The following is a 19,832-nucleotide window of genomic DNA, read 5'->3' on the forward strand; positions in this document are numbered from 1 at the left end:
ACAAACTCCTTACATGCATGGCAGGAATTGAGTCACAATCTTACAGATATCGTTGTAAAGGATTATACTAACTGCTACATTACCATGTCATGTGTTTGTAATCAGAAACCATTTGGGTTTGTACAGGAGTACCACGCTTTATGAACATTCATTTTACGCCACTTTGCTTTTACAAAAGACCTACATTAGTAACCTGCTTTGGCATTATAAAGAGGATTTTTGCTTTTACAAAATTTTTTCCCATATAAATTAATGGTTCTTTGCTTTAAGCCATTTCGGCTTAAGAAATGTTTCATAGGAACATTCTACCTTTGTAAAGAAGCGGGGGGGGGGGGGGAACACCTGTACTGATCTTCTTACACAGTATTCACTAGAGCCACAATTACCAATATTGGCCATGTGTCATAGTAGCTTTTGAACTAGCACAGACATTCTCCAGCATATATCCATTTCAAACGGTTCTTCAATTCTCTACCTAGCCTTCTTCCGAAAAAATAATAAATTGCATTGTATTTAAAATTACTCTCGAAATAAGCAAAATGTGAATTGCTATTAATTACTTTGGAAGATACTACAATTTCAGAAAAGCGAGTTTTATAAATGGCATACGGAAGGTCTTGCACTGTATTAAAAATATGGGCAAGTCAGATGAAGCCAAATCTAGTTGTGTTTTCTTTTAAAGAAACTGAAATTAATATACTCTTTAAGCTTGGTGCAAGGCCAGTGAGCTGCATTCAAGTGCACAATACAGCCAGAGACTATGAAAAACAACAGTAGAGAGGGAACAATTCGAATCATGTGTGGCGACCCATTTCCTGGCACATCCGAACCGGCTCACAATTAGATAGCCTACGGGGGTTTGCGAGCACAGAGCTTTGGAGCCTCTGCGCCACGGGGGGCAGGTTGAGGGAGGCTTAAAAGTAAGGCTGAGGATTTGGAATAAAGTTTTTCCTTCGACTGCAGTTACCAACTCCTTGTCGTAATTTTAGCGCTGCGTGTAGCACACCGCTACAATTGGTGACCCCGACGGTCCAAATGATTTTTGGACCAGAAATGACCGACGCCGCCTCTGTTCATGCGGTTTCGTTGAAACTGCCGGGTTTCTGGACACAGCGACCGAACCTATGGTTCCAGCAAGCCGAAGCCCAATTCCACGTTTGCCGGATCACCTCAGAAGTCACCCGCTACTACTACGTGGTGAGCTCCCTCAACCAGGACACAGCGGCCCAGGTCGCGGAGTTCGTACAGTCGCCCCCGGCAGACGGCAAGTACACGGAATTCAAAGCCCTGCTCCTCGGGACTTTCGGACTCTCACGGCGCAGGCGGGGTGCCCGTTTACTGCACCTGGATGGCTTGGGCGACAGACCTCCATCGGCTTTAATGAATGAGATGTTGTCTCTCGCCGACGGACACACACCCTGCCTCATGTTTGAGCAGGCATTCCTGGAGCAGCTGCCTGAGGACATACGCCTGCTGCTGTCCGACGCGGATTTCAGTGACCCCCGGAAGGTGGCAGCCCGGGCGGACTTGCTGTGGAACGCCAAAAAGGTGAGCGGGGCGTCCATCGCACAGATCTCCCAGCCATGCTCCCGGCAGCAAACCAGTCCAGGCCCGGCCGCAGAGCCCGCCAACCCCCGGCCCAATGAACACTGGTGCTTCTACCACCAGCGGTGGGGCGCAGAAGCCCGCCGTTGTCGCCCGCCCTGCAAGTTCCCGGGAAACGCCAGGGCCAGCCGCTGCTAATGGCTACGGCGGCTGGCCATCGGGATAGCCTCCTGTATGTGTGGGATAGAAGGTCGGGACGCCGGTTTTTGGTCGATACTGGGGCTGAGATCAGCGTTTTACCTCCGATGAGTTACGACACCCGCAGCAGGGCACCGGGTCCCCCCCTGAGGGCCGTGAATGGCAGCACAGTAAGGACCTATGGCACCCGTCAGGTGCAGCTACAGTTCGGCTCCAGCCAGTTCATGTGGGACTTCACACTGGCCGCCGTAGCCCAACCGCTTCTGGGTGCGGATTTTTTGCGAGCTCACAGCCTACTGGTCGACCTGCCCCAGGAAGAGACTGGTACACGCCGAGACCTTTCAGACGTTCTCCCTGGGTGCAGCCCAGTTGCCAGCCCCTCACCTCGGCTCCATCACACTGTCCGACAACGACTTCACCAGGGTCCTGGCGGATTTCCCATCGGTTCTGGCACCGCAGTTCACAGCGGCCATGCCCAGGCACGGCGTACAGCACCACATCCCGACCCAGGGACCACCCCTCCACACCCACGCTCGGCGGCTTCCCCCGGACAAGCTCCGACTGGCGAAGGAGGAATTCCAGAGGATGGAGGAATTGGGGATCATCCGGCGGTCCGACAGCCCATGGGTCTCCCCCCTGCACATGGTGCCCAAAGCGACGGGAGGCTGGAGACCGTGCGGCAACTACCGCAGGCTGAACAAGGCTACCACACCGGACCGCTACCCTGTGCCGCACATTCAGGACTTTGCAGCAAACCTGCACGGCGCACGGATCTTCTCCAAGGTAGACCTCGTCCGAGGGTACCATCAAATCCCGATGCATCCTGATGACGTCCCCAAAACGACTCTCCTCACCCCGATTGGTCTTTTCGAGTTCCTCCGCATGCCGTTCGGCCTGAAAAATGCCGCACAGACGTACCAGCGGTTAATGGACGCGGTGGGACGGGACCTGGACTTCGCGTTCATCTATTTGGATGACATCCTCATAGCCAGCAGGAGCATCTGTCCCACCTCCGTCAACTCTGCGACCGACTGAGTGAGTACGGTCTTACAATCAACCCCGCCAAATGCCAGTTCGGACTCGATACCATTGACTTCCTGGGCCACAGGATTACTAAAGACGGGGCAACCCCTCTACTCGCTAAGGTAGATGCGGTCCGCCACTTTCCCTGACCCACCACGATCAAAGGCCTTCAGGAATTCGTAGGTATGGTCAATTTCTACCGCCGCTTCCTCCCTTCAGCTGCCCGGATCATGCACCCCCGTTCGTCCTGATGTCGGGTCCGAGCAAGGACATTACCTGGGACGAGGAGTCCGCCGCCGCTTTCGTTCAAACGAAGGAAGCTTTGGCGAACGTTGCAATGCTAGTATATCCCAGAATGGACGCTCCTACCGCCCTCACAGTGGACGCATCTAACACGGCAGTCGGTGGGGTGCTGGAGCAACTCATCGCAGGTCGCTGGCAACCCCATGCGTTTTTCAGCAAACACCTGCGGCCACCCGAGCTCAAGTATAGTGCTTTCGACCAGGAACTGTTGGTGCTCTACCTGGCAATCCGGCATTTCAGGTACTTCCTAGAAGGTCGGCCCTTCACCGCGTTCATGGACCACAAACCGCCTACCTTTGCGTTTACGAAAGCGTCCGACCCCTGGTTGTCCCGCCAGCAACGCCACCTGTCCTACATCTCTGAATACACGACGGATGTCCGGCACATCTCGGGTAAGGACAATGTCGTGGCGGATGCGCTCTCTCACCCTACCGTTCATGCCCTTTCCCAAGGGGTAGACTTTGAGGCACTGGCAGAGGCGCAGCAGGCGGATGAGGAGATTCCGAGTTACAGAACCGCAGTCTCCGGTTTGCAGCTCCAGGACCTCCCCGTGGGCCCAGGTGACAGGACCCTACTCTGTGACGTCGCCACCGGCCAGCCCCGTCCCGTCGTCCCGACAGCCTGGCGGCGCCGTGTTTTCGACTCCATTCATAACTTGGCGCATCCCTCCATCCGGACAACTGTCCGGATGGTTTCCAGCAGGTTCGTTTGGCACGGACTCCGCAAACAGGTCAGTGAATGGGCCAAAACATGCATGCACTGCCAGACGGCCAAGGTGCAGCGGCACACCAGAGCCCCACCGCAGCAGTTCCATCCCGCCCACCGGCGTTTCGACCACATTCATGTGGATATCGTGGGCCCCTGACTGTCGTGGACCGGTTCACAAGATGGCCAGAGGCGGTCCCGCTCACCGACACCACCTCCGAATCTTGCGCCCGAGCCCTAATCGCCACCTGGATATCTCTCTTTGGTGTACCGGCCCACATTACCTCCGACAGAGGCGCCCAGTTCACCTCCAGCCTGTGGTCAGCTATGGCCAGCCTTTTGGGGACTCAGCTGCACCACACCACTGCCTACCACCCACAGTCGAACGGGCTAGTGGAGCGTTTCCACCGTCACCTGAAGTCGGCCCTCATGGCCCGCCTGCGAGGAGCCAACTGGGCGGACGAGCTTCCCTGGGTCCTACTCGGCATCTGCACAGCGCCCAAAGTCGATCTGCACGCCTCGTCGGCCGAGTTGGTATACGGCGCGCCCCTGGTCGTCCCCAGGGAGTTCCTACCAGCCCCACGGGGGCAAGAGGTAGATCCCGCAGCAGTCCTGGGCAGACTACGCGAGAAGCTCAGTAACCTGGCCCCCATACCCACTTCACAGCACGGGCGGCACCCGACCTGCGTACCCAAAGACCTACAGAACTGTAAGTTTGTGTTTGTACGAAGGGGCGGGCATCGGCCACCGCTGCAGCGGCCATACGAGGGGCCGTTTATGGTGCTCCGGAACAACGGGTCCACGTTCATGCTGGACGTTGGGGGGAAAGAGGAGGTTTTCACGGTGGACCGCCTCAAACCAGCCCATGTGGACCTGGCGCAACCGGCAGAGTTTCCGGCACCTCGGCGCAGAGGCCGACCTCCCAAGCAGGTTCTGGCCCAGACTGTGGACATTGGGGGGTGTATCGCCGGTTCTGGGGGGGGGGGTTATGTGGCGACCCATTTCCTGGCACATCCAAACCGGCTCACAATTAGATAGCTTACGGGGGTTTGCGAGCACAGAGCTTTGGAGCCTCTGCGCCACGGGGGGCAGGTTGAGGGAGGCTTAAAAGTAAGGTTGAGGATTTCGAATAAAGTTTTTCCTTCGACTGCAGTTACCGACTCAGTGTCGTAATTTTAGCGCTGCGTGTAGCACACCGCTACACATGCACATTTTTTCTTCAAAGTAGTGTCAAAATGAGAGTGTTGGAACACAAGCAACTTTGGAATTTATTTTCCCAAGCTCCACTAGTGATCTGTATCTTAACATCATTTATCCACTTCACTTTCACCTCTCCTGATCCTGATTTGATAAAGATCAACCAAGGAGCTTTTTTGGTTTTAAAAGCTGCTAGCTCATCAGCCTAAAGCAGTACTTGCCTCCTGAATTCTCTGCTCATTAGCAAAATAATTTTTACTTTCAATTTAGAAACTCCTAAAAACTTCAAGGTTAAGATGTGATTTATATTGAAATTCAGAAAGAGCGGATTCAAATTTAATTGAAACAGAATTTGGCTAACAGTTACAGAAATATTCAAACAGATGATGCAGCATCTGTAGAAAGACAACAGTTAACCTTTCACCATATTTCATTTCAGATTTTCAGCATCTGCAGTCTTGTTTTTCATAATACTTGGGGACAGAGCAAGAAATATTTCCAATCAATGACATTTTATTTGAAGTTGAAAAAGTTACAAATAGAACAGGTTGAGTTAGGAAAAGGGCCAAAGAAAATTAAAGCAGGAAGAAGTCTTGCAAGGTGGAAGGTATGATCAATTGCCAAATGAGAAGATAGTGAAAGAATGTGGTAATTAGAAATTAAGAAACAAATAAGATTCAGTCAAAACATGTGAAAAATAGCAGTATTACCAAACGTACTCAAAAGTTGATTTAAACTGATGATTAAAGTTGAGAAGGCTACAAAATGTCAAATGAAAGGTTACTACTGTGTAAGCTGTCCTCAAAACATAATATTCTGGCTTATCTGGGGTTAACCCATCCTTACCAAGGTGTGGTGCTCTGATTCAGATCCCTCGGGGCCATGACAACTCCAAAACAAACAAACAAAATAAAACCCTATAGATACCAAAAGTCCAAAGGAAATGATTGGAAACAGGTCAGGTAACTTTTGAGTACAAGGTTAATATTTTGGATACTGAAATGTTCTCTTAGGTTTTAGGATGGAATGCATGAAGGACTGGCTAGTGAAGTAAAACATACAAAATCATTAACTTCAATAGCTATTCATAAAAAATGGGAATAGTTACAATCTGAATTTGGTGTTCTGCTGTGTGCAACTGACACCAAGAAGAGAAGCTCATCTAATGATGAACCTCTGAGAATGGGTCAGTACATTAAAATGACAGACAACTTGGAGCTCAGGGCACAATTGCTCACAGAATAGAAGACTTTACAAAGTAGTTGTAACGTTCTCCTTCGGGTGTAACGAAACGCCGAATTTAACGTCCGGATAAACCACAGTTAATAAGAACCAGATCGCAGTAAGATTAACCATTTACTGTTCACTCTTCACATTAACATATGGTGAAAACTGTTGATAAAACAATACAAGATTGATACAGTATTTGTTCCTTCCTTAATATCACATTTCAAGTGTAAATACTTGCAAAGGTGACTATAACTACATTACACTAAGGTGCAGTATACAGGGAGAGGTTACCTGCTCCATTGACTACTTTAAATACACTTCCATGCAAACTATCCGCGACTCTTTAACTAACGAAAGCATAAACATTATCTACCGTCGTTACCTCTAACAGGATCAGCATTAATATCTTAGTTCAATATATCGATTATCTATTAACTTACAGCGTTGCTCTCACTGTGATTTCTCATGCCTGCAAAACTGCTTGTGCTCAGGTGAGCCTCGTGGAAAGCCCCCACCCTCGCGCTAATTTCAAACCGGTGTTTTCCCACAAGACGCGGCGAAACCGGATGTGACGTCATCGCATGCCGATATATTTTACATGCAATGAATACACTTTAAACACTTATAATTCTAACTAGAAAATACTATTGAATGAATTACTAAGCGAAAATATTATAAACTAAATAACTGTCGTAAAGACAGCACACTCCCCGCTTGACCTTCGTAAGGTCACAATGAGCAGAGTACAAAACTTAGTCTCTTAATCAGTCATTGGGTAGAAGTAGAATAACTTCTGTAACTGGCCTTTGGTAAATTTTCACATCGCCTTGGTCGGTAGTCTTCAATTCGATCTTCCTGACATGTCCATCCTCGATAGGGAATGTAGCAGTGATTCTGGCCGTTGGCCAGCTGTTGCGGGTGGCTTGCTTGTCCCTGAGCAGGACTAAGTCTCCAACTTGAAGATTCCTGCGGGGTTCTGTCCACTTTCGTCTCTGTTGCAACAAAGGTAGATATTTTTGTCTCCAGCGAGGCCAGAACTGATTTGCCAGAGCCTGGACTTGTCTCCATTGCTTTGTGTACAAATCCTTGTCTGAGAAGTCTCCTGGTGGAGGAGGTGCTCCTGCCTTCTGCGTAAGGAGCGTTGATGGCGAAAGTATAAAGGGGTTTTCTGGGTCGGAAGACACAGGTAGGAATGATTGTGCGTTTATAATGGCTGTGACCTCTGCCATTAGGGTGCACAGTACCTCGTGGGCCAATCGGGTGCGTTGCTGTATCTCAGGTTTCCTTTTCCAGGTTTTCCGTAAGGACGTGAACCGTTTGACTGCCTGCTCTTTGTTATCTGGTGAGCGCTGGCATGGTTCTCTGATTGGCAATGGGGCAACTCCATTATTTGCTTCATCTCTGAAGACCTTGGTGTCTTTGGTTTTTAAAGAAATGGTATCTTGAGCTGATTGTGCAAGTTTGTTGTCATACTTCGTCAGAGCGAAGACTGACTGGCCCAGCGACTCGTCGCTTGCCTCGCGCTTGTTAACGCCTTGTTGTGCTTCCTTGATGCACGGGACACTCGGGCAGGGTCGAAAGATTGAATGGCGGCCACTCTCTAGCACATTGGTCTTGAGTGTGTTAACCATCGGTTTGTGTACGTCACCGAGACACACTTCTCCTATCACCACCCAGCCCAGATCCAGACGTTGCGCGAAGGGGGCGTTGAGTGGTCCATTGATCTGCTGCCTAACCTTGTGTACCTGGATAACATCTCTTCCTAATAGCAGGAGTATTTCCGCTTTCGGATCCAGTTCTGGGATGTGTTTGGCGATGTGGTGGAGATGCGGCTGGTGTAGCACCGCACTTGGTGTCGGGATCCCAGCGCGGTTATTCATGATTTCATTGCACTCTAAGAGCGGAGGGAGACAGATGACGACTTTACCATCCAGGGACTCGATCTGGATGCCTTCTGCCTTCCTCCCTTGGGTTTTCATGTTGCCTGAGCAAGTTTTGAGGTAGTATGGGAACCGCTCACTCTCAATGTTGAACAATTTAAAGAACTCTGGACTGACTAGTGAACGATTGCTCTGATCGTCCAGAATCACATAGGCTTTGATGGCCTTGTCTTTGGCTCCTTTAGGGTACACCTTAGTGAGGCAGATCTTGGAACAAGAACGACTCGACTGAGCTTGACCGCAAACTTCTGTACAGTTCGTGCTGACAGCTATTGACCTAGAGTGAGCCTCTCCCTCCCCGCCGTCCTGTTGTGGGGGTGAAGGAGCGTTGTCGGTTCTTTCATTCTTGACTTCGTCACGGAGCCGTGAGGGTAAATTTCCTTCCTCGTATGGATGTGATGCAATCGTGACTCTCTGAGGTTCCTCGTAGCTGGGGAAGTTATCGAATAGGTATGGAGAGGGGAGACGAGCCTGCCTGTCTGCTTGATATTGTACATAGTCGCTCGTGCGTTCCAGTCTGGTCCTTTCTAAAGTAGATCTTACTTCGGTCAGATCACGCGACCCTTCAGCTTGTTCTATGTACTTTGCTTCCACCCTGGCAGCTTCTCTTTCTCCTTCTAGCTGCAGCACATGCAACTCTGTCGATATTTTTGTCATTTCCAACTGGGTTTCGGCTTCTCTGGCGGCCTCTTCTCTTTGTCTGGCAGCCTCTTCTCTCTGGATTTCGGCTTCTCTGGTGGTCAGTTTCATTTTCCAAACTGCTTCTTGTCTGGCGTAACGCAGTAGCACCTTGGCGGCTTCTGCCTTTCTGGCGGCCCTTTCGGCTTCTCTGGCAGCCAGTTTAATTTTCAAAACTGCTTCTTGTTTGGCGTAATGCAGTCGCACCTTGGCGGCTTCTGCCTTGGCTCTTGCCTGTGCGGACTTACTTGATGTCGTTCTACTGCCCTTGTCGCTGGGCGCCATCGACTTGATCCCGGATCGAGCTGACATTGCAGCACTTGGAACACCTGATAACGCCTGGGTGGGCTTACTTGATGTCGGTTTACTGCCCTTGTCGCTGGGCGGCGTCGACTTGATGCTGGATTGAGCTGACATTGCAGCACTTGAAACACCTGATAATGCCGCTTTTTCACTGTAACGTTCTCCTTCGGGTGTAACGAAACGCCGAATTTAACATCCGGATAAACCACAGTTAATAAGAACCAGATCGCAGTAAGATTAACCATTTACTGTTCACTCTTCACATTAACATATGGTGAAAACTGTTGATAAAACAATACAAGATTGATACAGTATTTGTTCCTTCCTTAATATCACATTTCAAGTGTAAATACTTGCAAAGGTGACTATAACTACATTACACTAAGGTGCAGTATACAGGGAGAGGTTACCTGCTCCATTGACTACTTTAAATACACTTCCATGCAAACTATCCGCGACTCTTTAACTAACGAAAGCATAAACATTATCTACCGTCGTTACCTCTAACAGGATCAGCATTAATATCTTAGTTCAATATATCGATTATCTATTAACTTACAGCGTTGCTCTCACTGTGATTTCTCATGCCTGCAAAACTGCTTGTGCTCAGGTGAGCCTCGTGGAAAGCCCCCACCCTCGCGCTAATTTCAAACCGGTGTTTTCCCACAAGACGCGGCGAAACCGGATGTGACGTCATCGCATGCCGATATATTTTACATGCAATGAATACACTTTAAACACTTATAATTCTAACTAGAAAATACTATTGAATGAATTACTAAGCGAAAATATTATAAACTAAATAACTGTCGTAAAGACAGCACAGTAGTTACTCAATCTGCACTTACCATCTCCAGCGTAAATGAGACAATGGCACAAACTAATACAATATCAAATTGGAAAAAAATTAAGAAAGTACTGATTCGCCTGGAATGTGTCTTTGAGACTCAACATTGGAAGAGGGAAGTTAAAAGGAGAATGTGCTACTTCCCCTGTGCTTGCACAGAAATGTTGTGGGAATAAGCACAGAGGATGATGGAAATAGATAAGGGTATTGCAGAGCCAAAGATCCATCAGAATTTCCAAAGGGAGGAAAGGAAGAGTGTGGCCTGCTGACTAAAAATGAAGCATGAGGAATCCAACTATGGTTCCGGGAATGAAGACAAAAGCCCTGAAAAGAAACAGCTACTTGAGGGCCTCAGCTACAGAGGATTCCTTAACTGAGGTACAGTGATAGAGGCAAGGACACTGGTTTCTGATGCCCACTTCCAGCTCAAAAGCATCCCTATTTTGACATGGCCTATCTTTACAGCCACCAAGGCCCTTAACTTTGGAAATCAATTTTTTTCCTGCACTTCATCCCAACCTCCATTCCTTTATAGAAACACCCACCCCTTATTCTACTGCCTGTTCAAATGCAACTTGCAATTCATGGGCAAACATTGCCTGACCACACTTTCAAATATTTTATTCCACTAAAGATATTATACAAATGTAAGCTGTTATTTGGTCATTAATACACATGGAAGAGCTTCGTAAGTTCGACTTTACCAAAACCTGTCTTGACTGTCTCTCAATTGTTAATATCCTTGTCTGAAATCCAGCACTAGATTAGAAAAAGTTTTCAACTATGTAGTAAAACACCTTTAACATCCGGTTACGATGGCACTACTGAATGCGTGCAACAGCTCACTGGTAGTTAAAAAGGCAGGAAGTACAAAAACACTAATAATACCTTTCCTGAGGTAAATTGTATTAAATTATAGCCGCAAACAGTGAGGGGCGAGCAAAGGCGAGTTCGGGGGATGAGCCAAACTGGTGTGCTGCAGAATCGAGGCCAATGGAATGAGCCATTTGGACAGAAGTTGGGGCAGAGAAGATTCGATGTGTGTACAACTGATCTGGGTGCAATGCTGGATCGTACTGAGCACCAAGGTGATTGGAAGAGCTTTATCGATCTATGCCTTTCCTTTGGGTTCACCAGATTCATGGAGAAGGGGAGCTTGCTACATGGGCAACAACTTGTTCTCCATACCAGACTGTATTTGCTTGCGTATCTAATCAGTTAGGATGCAACATCCATGGTCGACCCTGACCAACAGAGGCCTCAGACAGTGAACTGAAGGAAACACAGGAACTAAAACATTGTAGATTTCCAAATAGTCTGATAACATTAGTTTTACAGCAAAGTGGGGAAGAAAAAATTGAAACTGTTGTCTTTGGTCTTTATTCCTTACTCCTCAGACAAATGAACCAAACTTTTCAAATCTTACTACTGTCACTTTCTAAGCAATACACTTCACATCATCATCAAGAGTGCCTATGTGGACCACCTCAACATGGTCTGGTACCTTTGCAGCAGAAACTGAAATTCACATTATATACCAATGCACCCTCGCCCAGAGTCCAGCTACCTGAACTGAACTTGCAATAGGATCTCACTGCACAAGTTGGGTATTGAAACCATATATTCTCAGCCTCTGTGGGTTTGGCAGCGACAACTATTTATAAACAGATACTCTTAGGCTCAGAAATGCAAGATGTTATAGGCTGACTGCCAACAAATTGCCAGGAGATAGCACAGGAAGCAATTCCTCTTAATACGACTCCACTGTACAGCTGCTTCCCCGACTTCAATTGTTTGTATCGGCAGTGCCAGCTCTGGTTTTCATTTTGTATCCTCTAATCTTGATCATTTTCTCACTGTATTGCTTATAAATCAGATTTTTTAAAAAAAAATTCAGAGTCCATTAGTCCAAAAGCACCAAATTGGATTCATCCACCATCTCACCTCAGGCTGACCATCTTGTTCAATTTAAGATTCTTAATTGTTTGCCATTTTCTTCATGGTCTTTATCCTCACTTTCCCCAACCTGCTCCAGTCTTCTAGCCTTTAGATATTTCCAGAATGCTAATTTTGGACTTTATCCCAATTTTAAGTTAAATCCCTCTATCAAATGAACATACTCAATGACCACCATCCCATGTTTGAAATCTTGTTTATAAATTTCTGCCCTTCTACTACTCTTTCATACTTTGAGATGTTCCTTAAAACTTATTGCTCCAAACTTTGAGAAGTCTGAACGTTAAGTTTGCGTGGCTTAGTAATGCACCCATCTTAGACTTCCTGTGATAACGTGACGTCGTATGAGGATATGGCTTATCTTACAGTTGAAACCCGCTTCCACTGTGTTAGTCGTTGGTTAGCCTGTTTGAAACTGGTAGCAGCTCTTTCCCATTGGTTGCTTTGTGTGCTACAGCTCTGCTGTCTGGTTTCAGACATCCTAGGTATAAGAATGACACGTACAGGAGGCTTACTCTCTTTCCTTTGTCCCTAGCACACTTCACAGAACCACTGGGAAAGTAAGCTAAGTGTGCATGCCTGGAGCAAAGTTATCTGCTTGTCCAATATTTAGTCTCGTTGCTTGTGTAACTTGTAACTTGGTGGGGAGGGGGACACAAATGTTTGATAGAATCTTTTACTGCTTGTAAACAAGTTATTAATATGTTTATTCATAGTCAGTATTTTCTGTCTCACTCACCAATCCCTGAATCTGCTCCCACGTTACATGTGATTCTAAGCCTTTGGCGTATTAGAGTAGAACCTAGCAGAGATGGTTATAGTACTTTACTGTTATTTCTACAATGCAAAAATTCTGCACAAAAATGAAAATTAAAATGTTAAGAAACCAGTATTTAATTGCAGCAAAGCAGAAGCCAAAATAGTATTCAAAAGGGTAACCAACTCCTTGACTAATTTTCTTGGAGTGTAGAAAAAGCAAATGGATAATCCACACACAGTGGATGATACGATTGGTCAAAGCTGAGTACTCTTCTACAGACAGAACTTGAATGTTCCAAGCAAATCCTACACATTGCAGTTAGCATCCCTTGACACATGATAAATCAAAAATTCATTGACCTCATCCAAAAGGATTGTTCCCAGCAATCAATAAGGCAGCTCAATGAACAGCAATTAGACACTTCCTCTATGCAGCTACAATTTAATCATATTTACAAGTAAAGACATTTCAGTCATTCCCTATATTAACCAATGGCTCCCAATGTCCCCACACTTGTGGAACACATTAGGCAGAATTGCAAGATCCACTTTTGCCTGCTTTGTGTTTGAAGGTAATAAACATGTTATTTAAATTCCTGAGTCATTAAATAATTTCAAGACTGTAGCTAAACTCATTGTTCCATAGACTCTGAAAGCAAATGAAACCAATTCCCATAAACCACACAGTGATTTATTAAGCGTTAGCATGTCATTTCCCACTATTACTCACTCACTATTAACCAAATTTGTGCTTACCACCATCCTGGTATGCAGTGAAACATGTAATGTATTGTGGATATGCTATTTATGGATCCCTTGTACTCCGACCACTTTTCAGATTGGTTCTGACAGAACATTCCAACTACTTCTGGAATCAATTTCCTTCCAATAACTCATTTTTAGAGAATGCTCGAAGTAAACGCATTTCACAGTAGAATCTCGATGCCACATTCCATTAGCAAACCAAAGGAAAGCACTAAAGCCACCATCCTTTACATCTCAAGCTGAATGTGTACTTAACTGCACATGAACAATGTCAGTTTCTAACATCTGAAATAGTGCTGATCACAATCTTATTATACTTAACAGGTTTTGAATGCTACATGATACGGAGACAGGTAATTCTCCGCTTAATTTGCTTTCTGATGACCCAGAAATAGTGTATACAAGTATACAGGATCACTGGATTAATGGTCAGCTGAACAATGAGAGAAAAACCCTAATCTATGATAGGTAAATTGATCTCGGCCAGGCAGCACTGCAGGGCTGAGTAGGTGGTAAATTACCCCTGAGGAACAAAGACTAAGCACAGATCTCCATCTCAAAGCTTAGCCACAGCCAGGGAGTTGAATAGTACTTTTAGTCCTCATCTTCCAACAGTCCTTAGCAAAAAAATTCTTTCATCACAGATCACAGAACTTGGAGATGAGAATTTATTGTTGAATTTCTGGGAAAGAACAAATTCATACACAGAACAGCTCCTTGCTTTTTTTAAAAAGTGTGTCGCACCAGACAGTCAGCCATTCTCGTCTGGCGCATGGTGTCAGGGTTGGTCCCCTGACTTGACCCTATTTTTTTTAAACGATGCCGAGTGGCTAGCTTAATGCTCAACCCGGCACAGATGGAAGTGGCCCGACTTGAATTAGAGCTCGGGAGCCTTCGCTCGAGTCTAGCTCCTTGCTGCATTACTGTTATATACAAGTTTATACCAACAGCGGCTAACGAGAATTTTCTCATTTTATAAGCTGTGACTACAGTTATATGCACCATGGTCATTTTACATACTGTAAGATTTTACAAACTACAGCAAGGTAAATAACTGAGTAAAGAATCCCAAGCTGGACACTTGTGGAACTTTTTCAAACTTAACTGTGGCACAGGATCTTTAACAGCTGTGTGAAACAGTATTGAATGTGGTTTAATAAACTTGGGGACATGTCTTATCATTAGAAAACCCAAGGATTGAAAGTACTTCTTACTCTTGAAACAGTTCACTCTTCCTCAAAATCCACCGAGCTTGCAACAGCAGCAAAGTAAGGTTGCAGGTTTGTTAACACCACTTGATGGAGGGTAATAGGGCCAGGAACACATTGCCTTTAAAAAGTGGCAGAGGCAAAAACCTACATCACATTTAGACAATATTGGATGCGCACTCAGGGCAATAGAGGGCTACAGACAAAAAGCTGCAAGGTAGATTAGATTGTATGGCTTTTAAACAAACCAGCACAGAAATAATAGGTGAATAAGCTCCCGTTTCATTACTAACCAATGACTTATTGATTCTACAACCTGATCCTAGAAACAAAAGTACATCTTACTGTCAAAGGTAGGTAACAGTAGGCTTTAGTTGTTTGATGTTGAACTAAGTAAATGCCACTATTTTGGTCTCTTGTTGAAAAGGAAAGCTTTAGGAACTCTGACAAATCAGTATTCACAACTATTTGCATCTGAATTGAAATACAAGCCTCCCGCTGAATACTGAGACCAAAACTATTTTCTATGGATCCCACGCAATAACATGTAATGCCATCTCTCTCCGGAAAATATTTTGGTGAATTAGACCATCTGAAATCATACTGTCTCATTATATCCCGAGAAGAGTTTAACTCTATGCTCTCCATCACAATAATCTACCTCCATTAAATACTAACATTACTCTTTGCCCTCATTTCAGAATCCTTGCTACTAAAACCTTATCACATTAGATTTCCCCCATCCAATCTCATTTTCCATGATCCAATCCAAAACTCTGTAGTCCTTTGCTTAATTCATTCCATCCCTTTCAGTCCTCCATGTTTGGAGAGCGAAGCTGGTTCATCAAGGTACTTTTCTCATCACTGACTTCAAATCCCTCTGAGCCATCTGCCCTCAACACCAATATCCCCAAACCAGGGACACTGCCCATTTGGTTTTCACACAACCCCATTTATTAGACTTCAGTTAATGGGCCAGAGATTCTTAGAATTCCTCCCACATTCTTTCCACACTAATATTTGCAATTCTTTGATGCTTTTGGTCATTTGCCCTGGTATCATCTGTCAAGCTCTGAGATAAAGCATCCCAAAGGGACTTAAAATTTACAAATTTTAACTATTTAACACTTGCAGCTTCACCAGAAAACTTGTTTACATTGTTTTGTTAAAGTATTGTTACATTTTCCATATTTCATTAAAATAAATTTAGCTGAGGTAAATGCAGGTTATTTTTGTACACCTGAAAACTTGATAAAGGGAATATTCAGTAGAGATACATCATTTCAAAACTAGCCCAGTAATGGACATCTGGACTCTGGATGCATTTTCAAATCTGCAAATACCTCACGCAAAATATGTCTATTTTACAGAAATAATATTAATTCTTTCCCCTTCATCAAACTCTTTGAACAATAGTCATAGAATCATACAGCACTACAGTGCAGAAACAGATCCTTTAGCCCATGCCAAACTGCATTTCTGCCTCATCCCATCAACCTCCACAAGGACCATAGTCCTCTACTCCCCTCCATTAAAGGTCTTGCCCAAACCTTTCTTAACTGTTGAAATCAAACCCACATCAACCACTTTCACTGCAGCTCATTCCACACCTACACCAACGCAAGTTCAGTTCTCCCTTAGGTTCCCCTTAAGCCTTTAACCCTTAAATCCATAATTTCTAGTTCTCATCTCACCAAACCTCAATGGAAAAAGCCTGCTTGCATTTACCCCATCTATACTCCTCATAATTTTGTATTGTTGCTGTTGTTCCTTGAGGTGCATCAAGCGGTAGTCTAGCCATTTCTTTAGTGTTTTTGTCTATTTGGGGTTGTCTATTTTAAAAATCAAGGCCAAGTTGCCAGCTCTATGTTCAACCCAGTACAGATGGAAAGCCTGCAAGGAACCAGCCAGATTTGAACCTGAGACCACTCACCTCAAAGTCCAGTGCAGATGCCACTACACCATCAGCCAGCTATAATTTTGTATTTTTCTATCAAATTTCTGCTCATTCTCCCATGCCTGGTGGAATAAAGTCCTAAACTAAACAACCTTTCCCTATAACACAAGTCTCAGCAACATCATTTTAAATTTTCTTTGTACTCATTCAATCTCATTGATATCTTTCCTGCAAGTAGGTGATCAGAACTGCTCACAATACTTCCAATTTGGCCTCACCAATGTCCTGTACAACTTCAAAGTAAACACCCAAATCCTGTACTAAATACTCCAATTATGAAGGCCAATATAACAACTCTATCAGTGATGCCACTTCCAAGGAATTATGGATCTGTATTCCCAAATCCCTTTGTTTTACTAAATTCAGTACTAAGTTCTACCCTGGTTTGTCCTCTAAAATGCAACACCTCACTTGTCTGCATTAAATTCCACCTGCCACCTTTCATCCCATTTCAGGAACCTGCTGCAGGCAATGATGGCCTTCCTCACTATTCACAATTCTCCTGATTGAGTTTGCCACATTACCATCCAGAAAGCTGACCACAGATGACAAACAACAGGCCCAGCGTCAGTCCTTATGGCAGAGTTCAGAGTTCAAATTCTACATCATCTGTAAGGGGTCCATACGTCCTCCCCTTCAAATGCAGAAATTTTCTCCAGATCCTTCAGTTTCTTCCCAGAGTCCAAAGAACATACTGGCTCATAGATTAATTGGTCATTGTAAATTGTCCCGTAATTAGGCTAGGGTTAAATTGGGAGTTGATGGTTGTGCAGCTCGAAGGGCTGGAAGAATCAATTCCACATTGCCCCTCTAAATAAACAAATAAACTACCAGTCACAGGCCTCCAGAGAGTCAACCACCCACTGCCACTCTCCAGCTTCTCCCCCTAAACCAATGCTCAATTCAACACCCTAATCCAAATTTTCCCCAATCCATTTCTGCAGAGGGGATGGCATTTTGAAATACAAGACTAAGTACTTAATTACATTTAAATAACACTTCCATTATTACATATCCACCTCTGCCAAAGCATAAAGTCAGAGAAACAAAGCAGTTACAGGCACTTCAGCCCAAAGTCTGCACAAACCACAACTCACACTCATCCTGCATCAATCCGATTGTTTTGTTTTCCCCACATTTCTACAATTCCCCCAGAATTGACCCATCATCTATAGTAGGTGCAATTTATAGAAGCCCATAAATCTCCCAACCTGCACCTGGAGGGAATGCCACTCACAGGAGGAACTTGCAAACTCCACACAGATAGCACCCAAGATCAGGTTTGAATCCATATCTCCAACCTTAAAGAGAGAAGGTTCAGACAGAAGTGCAAAGGAAGAGTCAGATAGTAGGGATAGGAAGACTCAAGACAGGGGCAAAGGGAAGGATGATGATGAGGGAATGAGGTAGGGTGGATGTTGAGGGAGGGGGAAGAGGGAATGAGGGTGGGTGGGGAGGGAGGGGGAAGAGAGAATGAGGGTGGGTGAGGAGGGAGCAGGGAGAGTGATGAGGATGTAAGGAAGAGGGTATAGGAAGGGACAATGGCGAGGTGAGGGTGAGGCAGCGCTTGGCCGCCTTCGGCTCTCCACTATCCTCTGCGCCTCCACTTTCATTGTTCGCCTGAAGGAGAAAACGCCTGCATTACCGGACAATGATACGGCCACCCGGAGCCTCCCTACCGCCTGGCCATCCACCTGCTCACAGCTGAGAAAGGAACCCGTTCAGGGTCTCTCCCGGGACGGAATGAGGGGCCTCACCGCTGTCAGGATCCCAGACCCGGCGGAACAACCGGGAGGAACCCACGTCACGGACGCACCTCCCACCCTCGCATGCGATAGGCCTTATTACAGACTACGCTATACATCAATCAAATAAACTGCATAATATAATAACGGGACGTACAACCGGCTTCTTTCTACGTTTCTGATTCGACCGATCTCACGTCAATCATTGAGTAGACTGACGTAAGTGGTTCACGGAAGGTCGACCTTTCCTCCTTTGTAATTGGCTGCAGTGAGGACAATTGCTTTCTGATTGGACATCTATGATGTCACACGGTTGCTACGCGGGTGAAATATGTCTGGCCTGAGATTATCGATCAAATCTGCCCGCTGTTGCAGCGAGGTTTGTTCGAAGATGGGGAAGAGTGCGAGTGGGGTTAGGATGATAAACACCAAGTACACTGCAGATGCTGCGGTCAGATCAACACGTACAACAAGCTGGAGGTCGGGCAGCATCCGTGGAAACGAGCAGTCAACGTCCGGTCCTGACGAGGGGTTAGGGTGATACTTGCAGGAGATGTAACAGGAGGATTAAAGCGAAGATACTGTGGGAATGCGCTCTGGTATAACTTGCGGACAGCTCCGGGAGGAGCGATGGGCTGTAAAACAGCTCTGCTGGGATCACCAGACCGGTTAGTGGTAGGTTCCTCGTTAGGTTGAGGACCTTTCAAAGCGACCTAGCTGTATCCAGCATTTTCCATTTAATCCTCGAATTTTCATCACGGTCGCTGGTTTGCATTTATATAGAGAGGGTGTGGACTGGGAGTGAAAGGGTGCAAACTTTATATGCCAACAAATCTGTGGGAACATCTCGTTTTTTGTTCCAGTGACTCTGCATTTTCGTTTTTTCTTTTTAATTTTAAAAACTAATTTAGTGGTTCTATCACGGATTTAAGAGGTCGATAAACTTGATTATGCGTTACACCAAAATAGAATATTTTACAAGCAAGCTAATGCTTCGCCTGGATTCTAGAATGACAGGTAAAGTTGTAAAAGGGCATTTGATCCAGATTTCCAGCATCTGCAGAATCTCTTGTGTTTAGGATTAACGAACTTTGGAAGCCTCGTTGTCTGTCTATGTTCCGAGCCTACACTGGTATCACTAGCCCCGACGCTACATTGACCACCGCATTGGTGCTGCTTTTTGTACCTACGCCCAGCTCGTTGACTTAATCAACATTGCCTCCAACTTCCCCCGCCCTCAAATTAAACTGGTCCATGGCCGACACCTCCTTCCCCGTTCTCGATCTCACTGTCACTATCTGGAGACAGCTTGTCCACTGATTTCTATTATCAACCCACGGACTCTCACAAATACCTGGACTATACCTCTTCTCATCCTGTTACGTGTAAAAAACGCCACACCGTTCTCTCAATTTCTCCGTCTCCGCCGCATCTGCTCTCAGGATGAGGCTTTTCATTCCAGAACGAAGGAGA

General features: G+C 45.7%; 2 protein-coding genes across 7 annotated transcripts in view; both read right to left on the bottom strand.

Moving 5' to 3' along the window:
- The window catches only part of dapk3 (death-associated protein kinase 3), a 51,137-nt gene extending 32,707 nt beyond the window's left edge, over nucleotides 1-18,430 (bottom strand). For 2 of the 6 annotated variants that reach the window (XM_059991665.1, XM_059991666.1), the window contains exon 1: nucleotides 18,260-18,411. The gene's annotated coding sequence lies outside the window, so the exon portion shown is untranslated. Of the gene's footprint in view, nucleotides 1-18,259 lie in introns of all 6 variants that reach the window. The other 4 variants (XM_059991670.1, XM_059991667.1, XM_059991669.1 and 1 more) reach the window with 4 other exon arrangements.
- Nucleotides 6,264-9,906, bottom strand: LOC132405839 (uncharacterized). The gene is made up of 2 exons (XM_059990829.1): nucleotides 9,682-9,906; nucleotides 6,264-9,403 (listed from the first exon to the last, which is right to left on the bottom strand). Exon 2 carries the CDS (start codon nucleotides 9,234-9,236, stop codon nucleotides 6,966-6,968), a length of 2,271 nt encoding a protein of 756 aa, XP_059846812.1. The 5' UTR covers nucleotides 9,237-9,403; nucleotides 9,682-9,906; the 3' UTR covers nucleotides 6,264-6,965.
- Nucleotides 18,431-19,832: the final 1,402 nt, after the last annotated feature.

The sequence above is a fragment of the Hypanus sabinus genome, chromosome 16 (genome assembly GCF_030144855.1).
Source record: "Hypanus sabinus isolate sHypSab1 chromosome 16, sHypSab1.hap1, whole genome shotgun sequence".
In the NCBI taxonomy this organism is placed as follows: domain Eukaryota; kingdom Metazoa; phylum Chordata; class Chondrichthyes; order Myliobatiformes; family Dasyatidae; genus Hypanus; species Hypanus sabinus.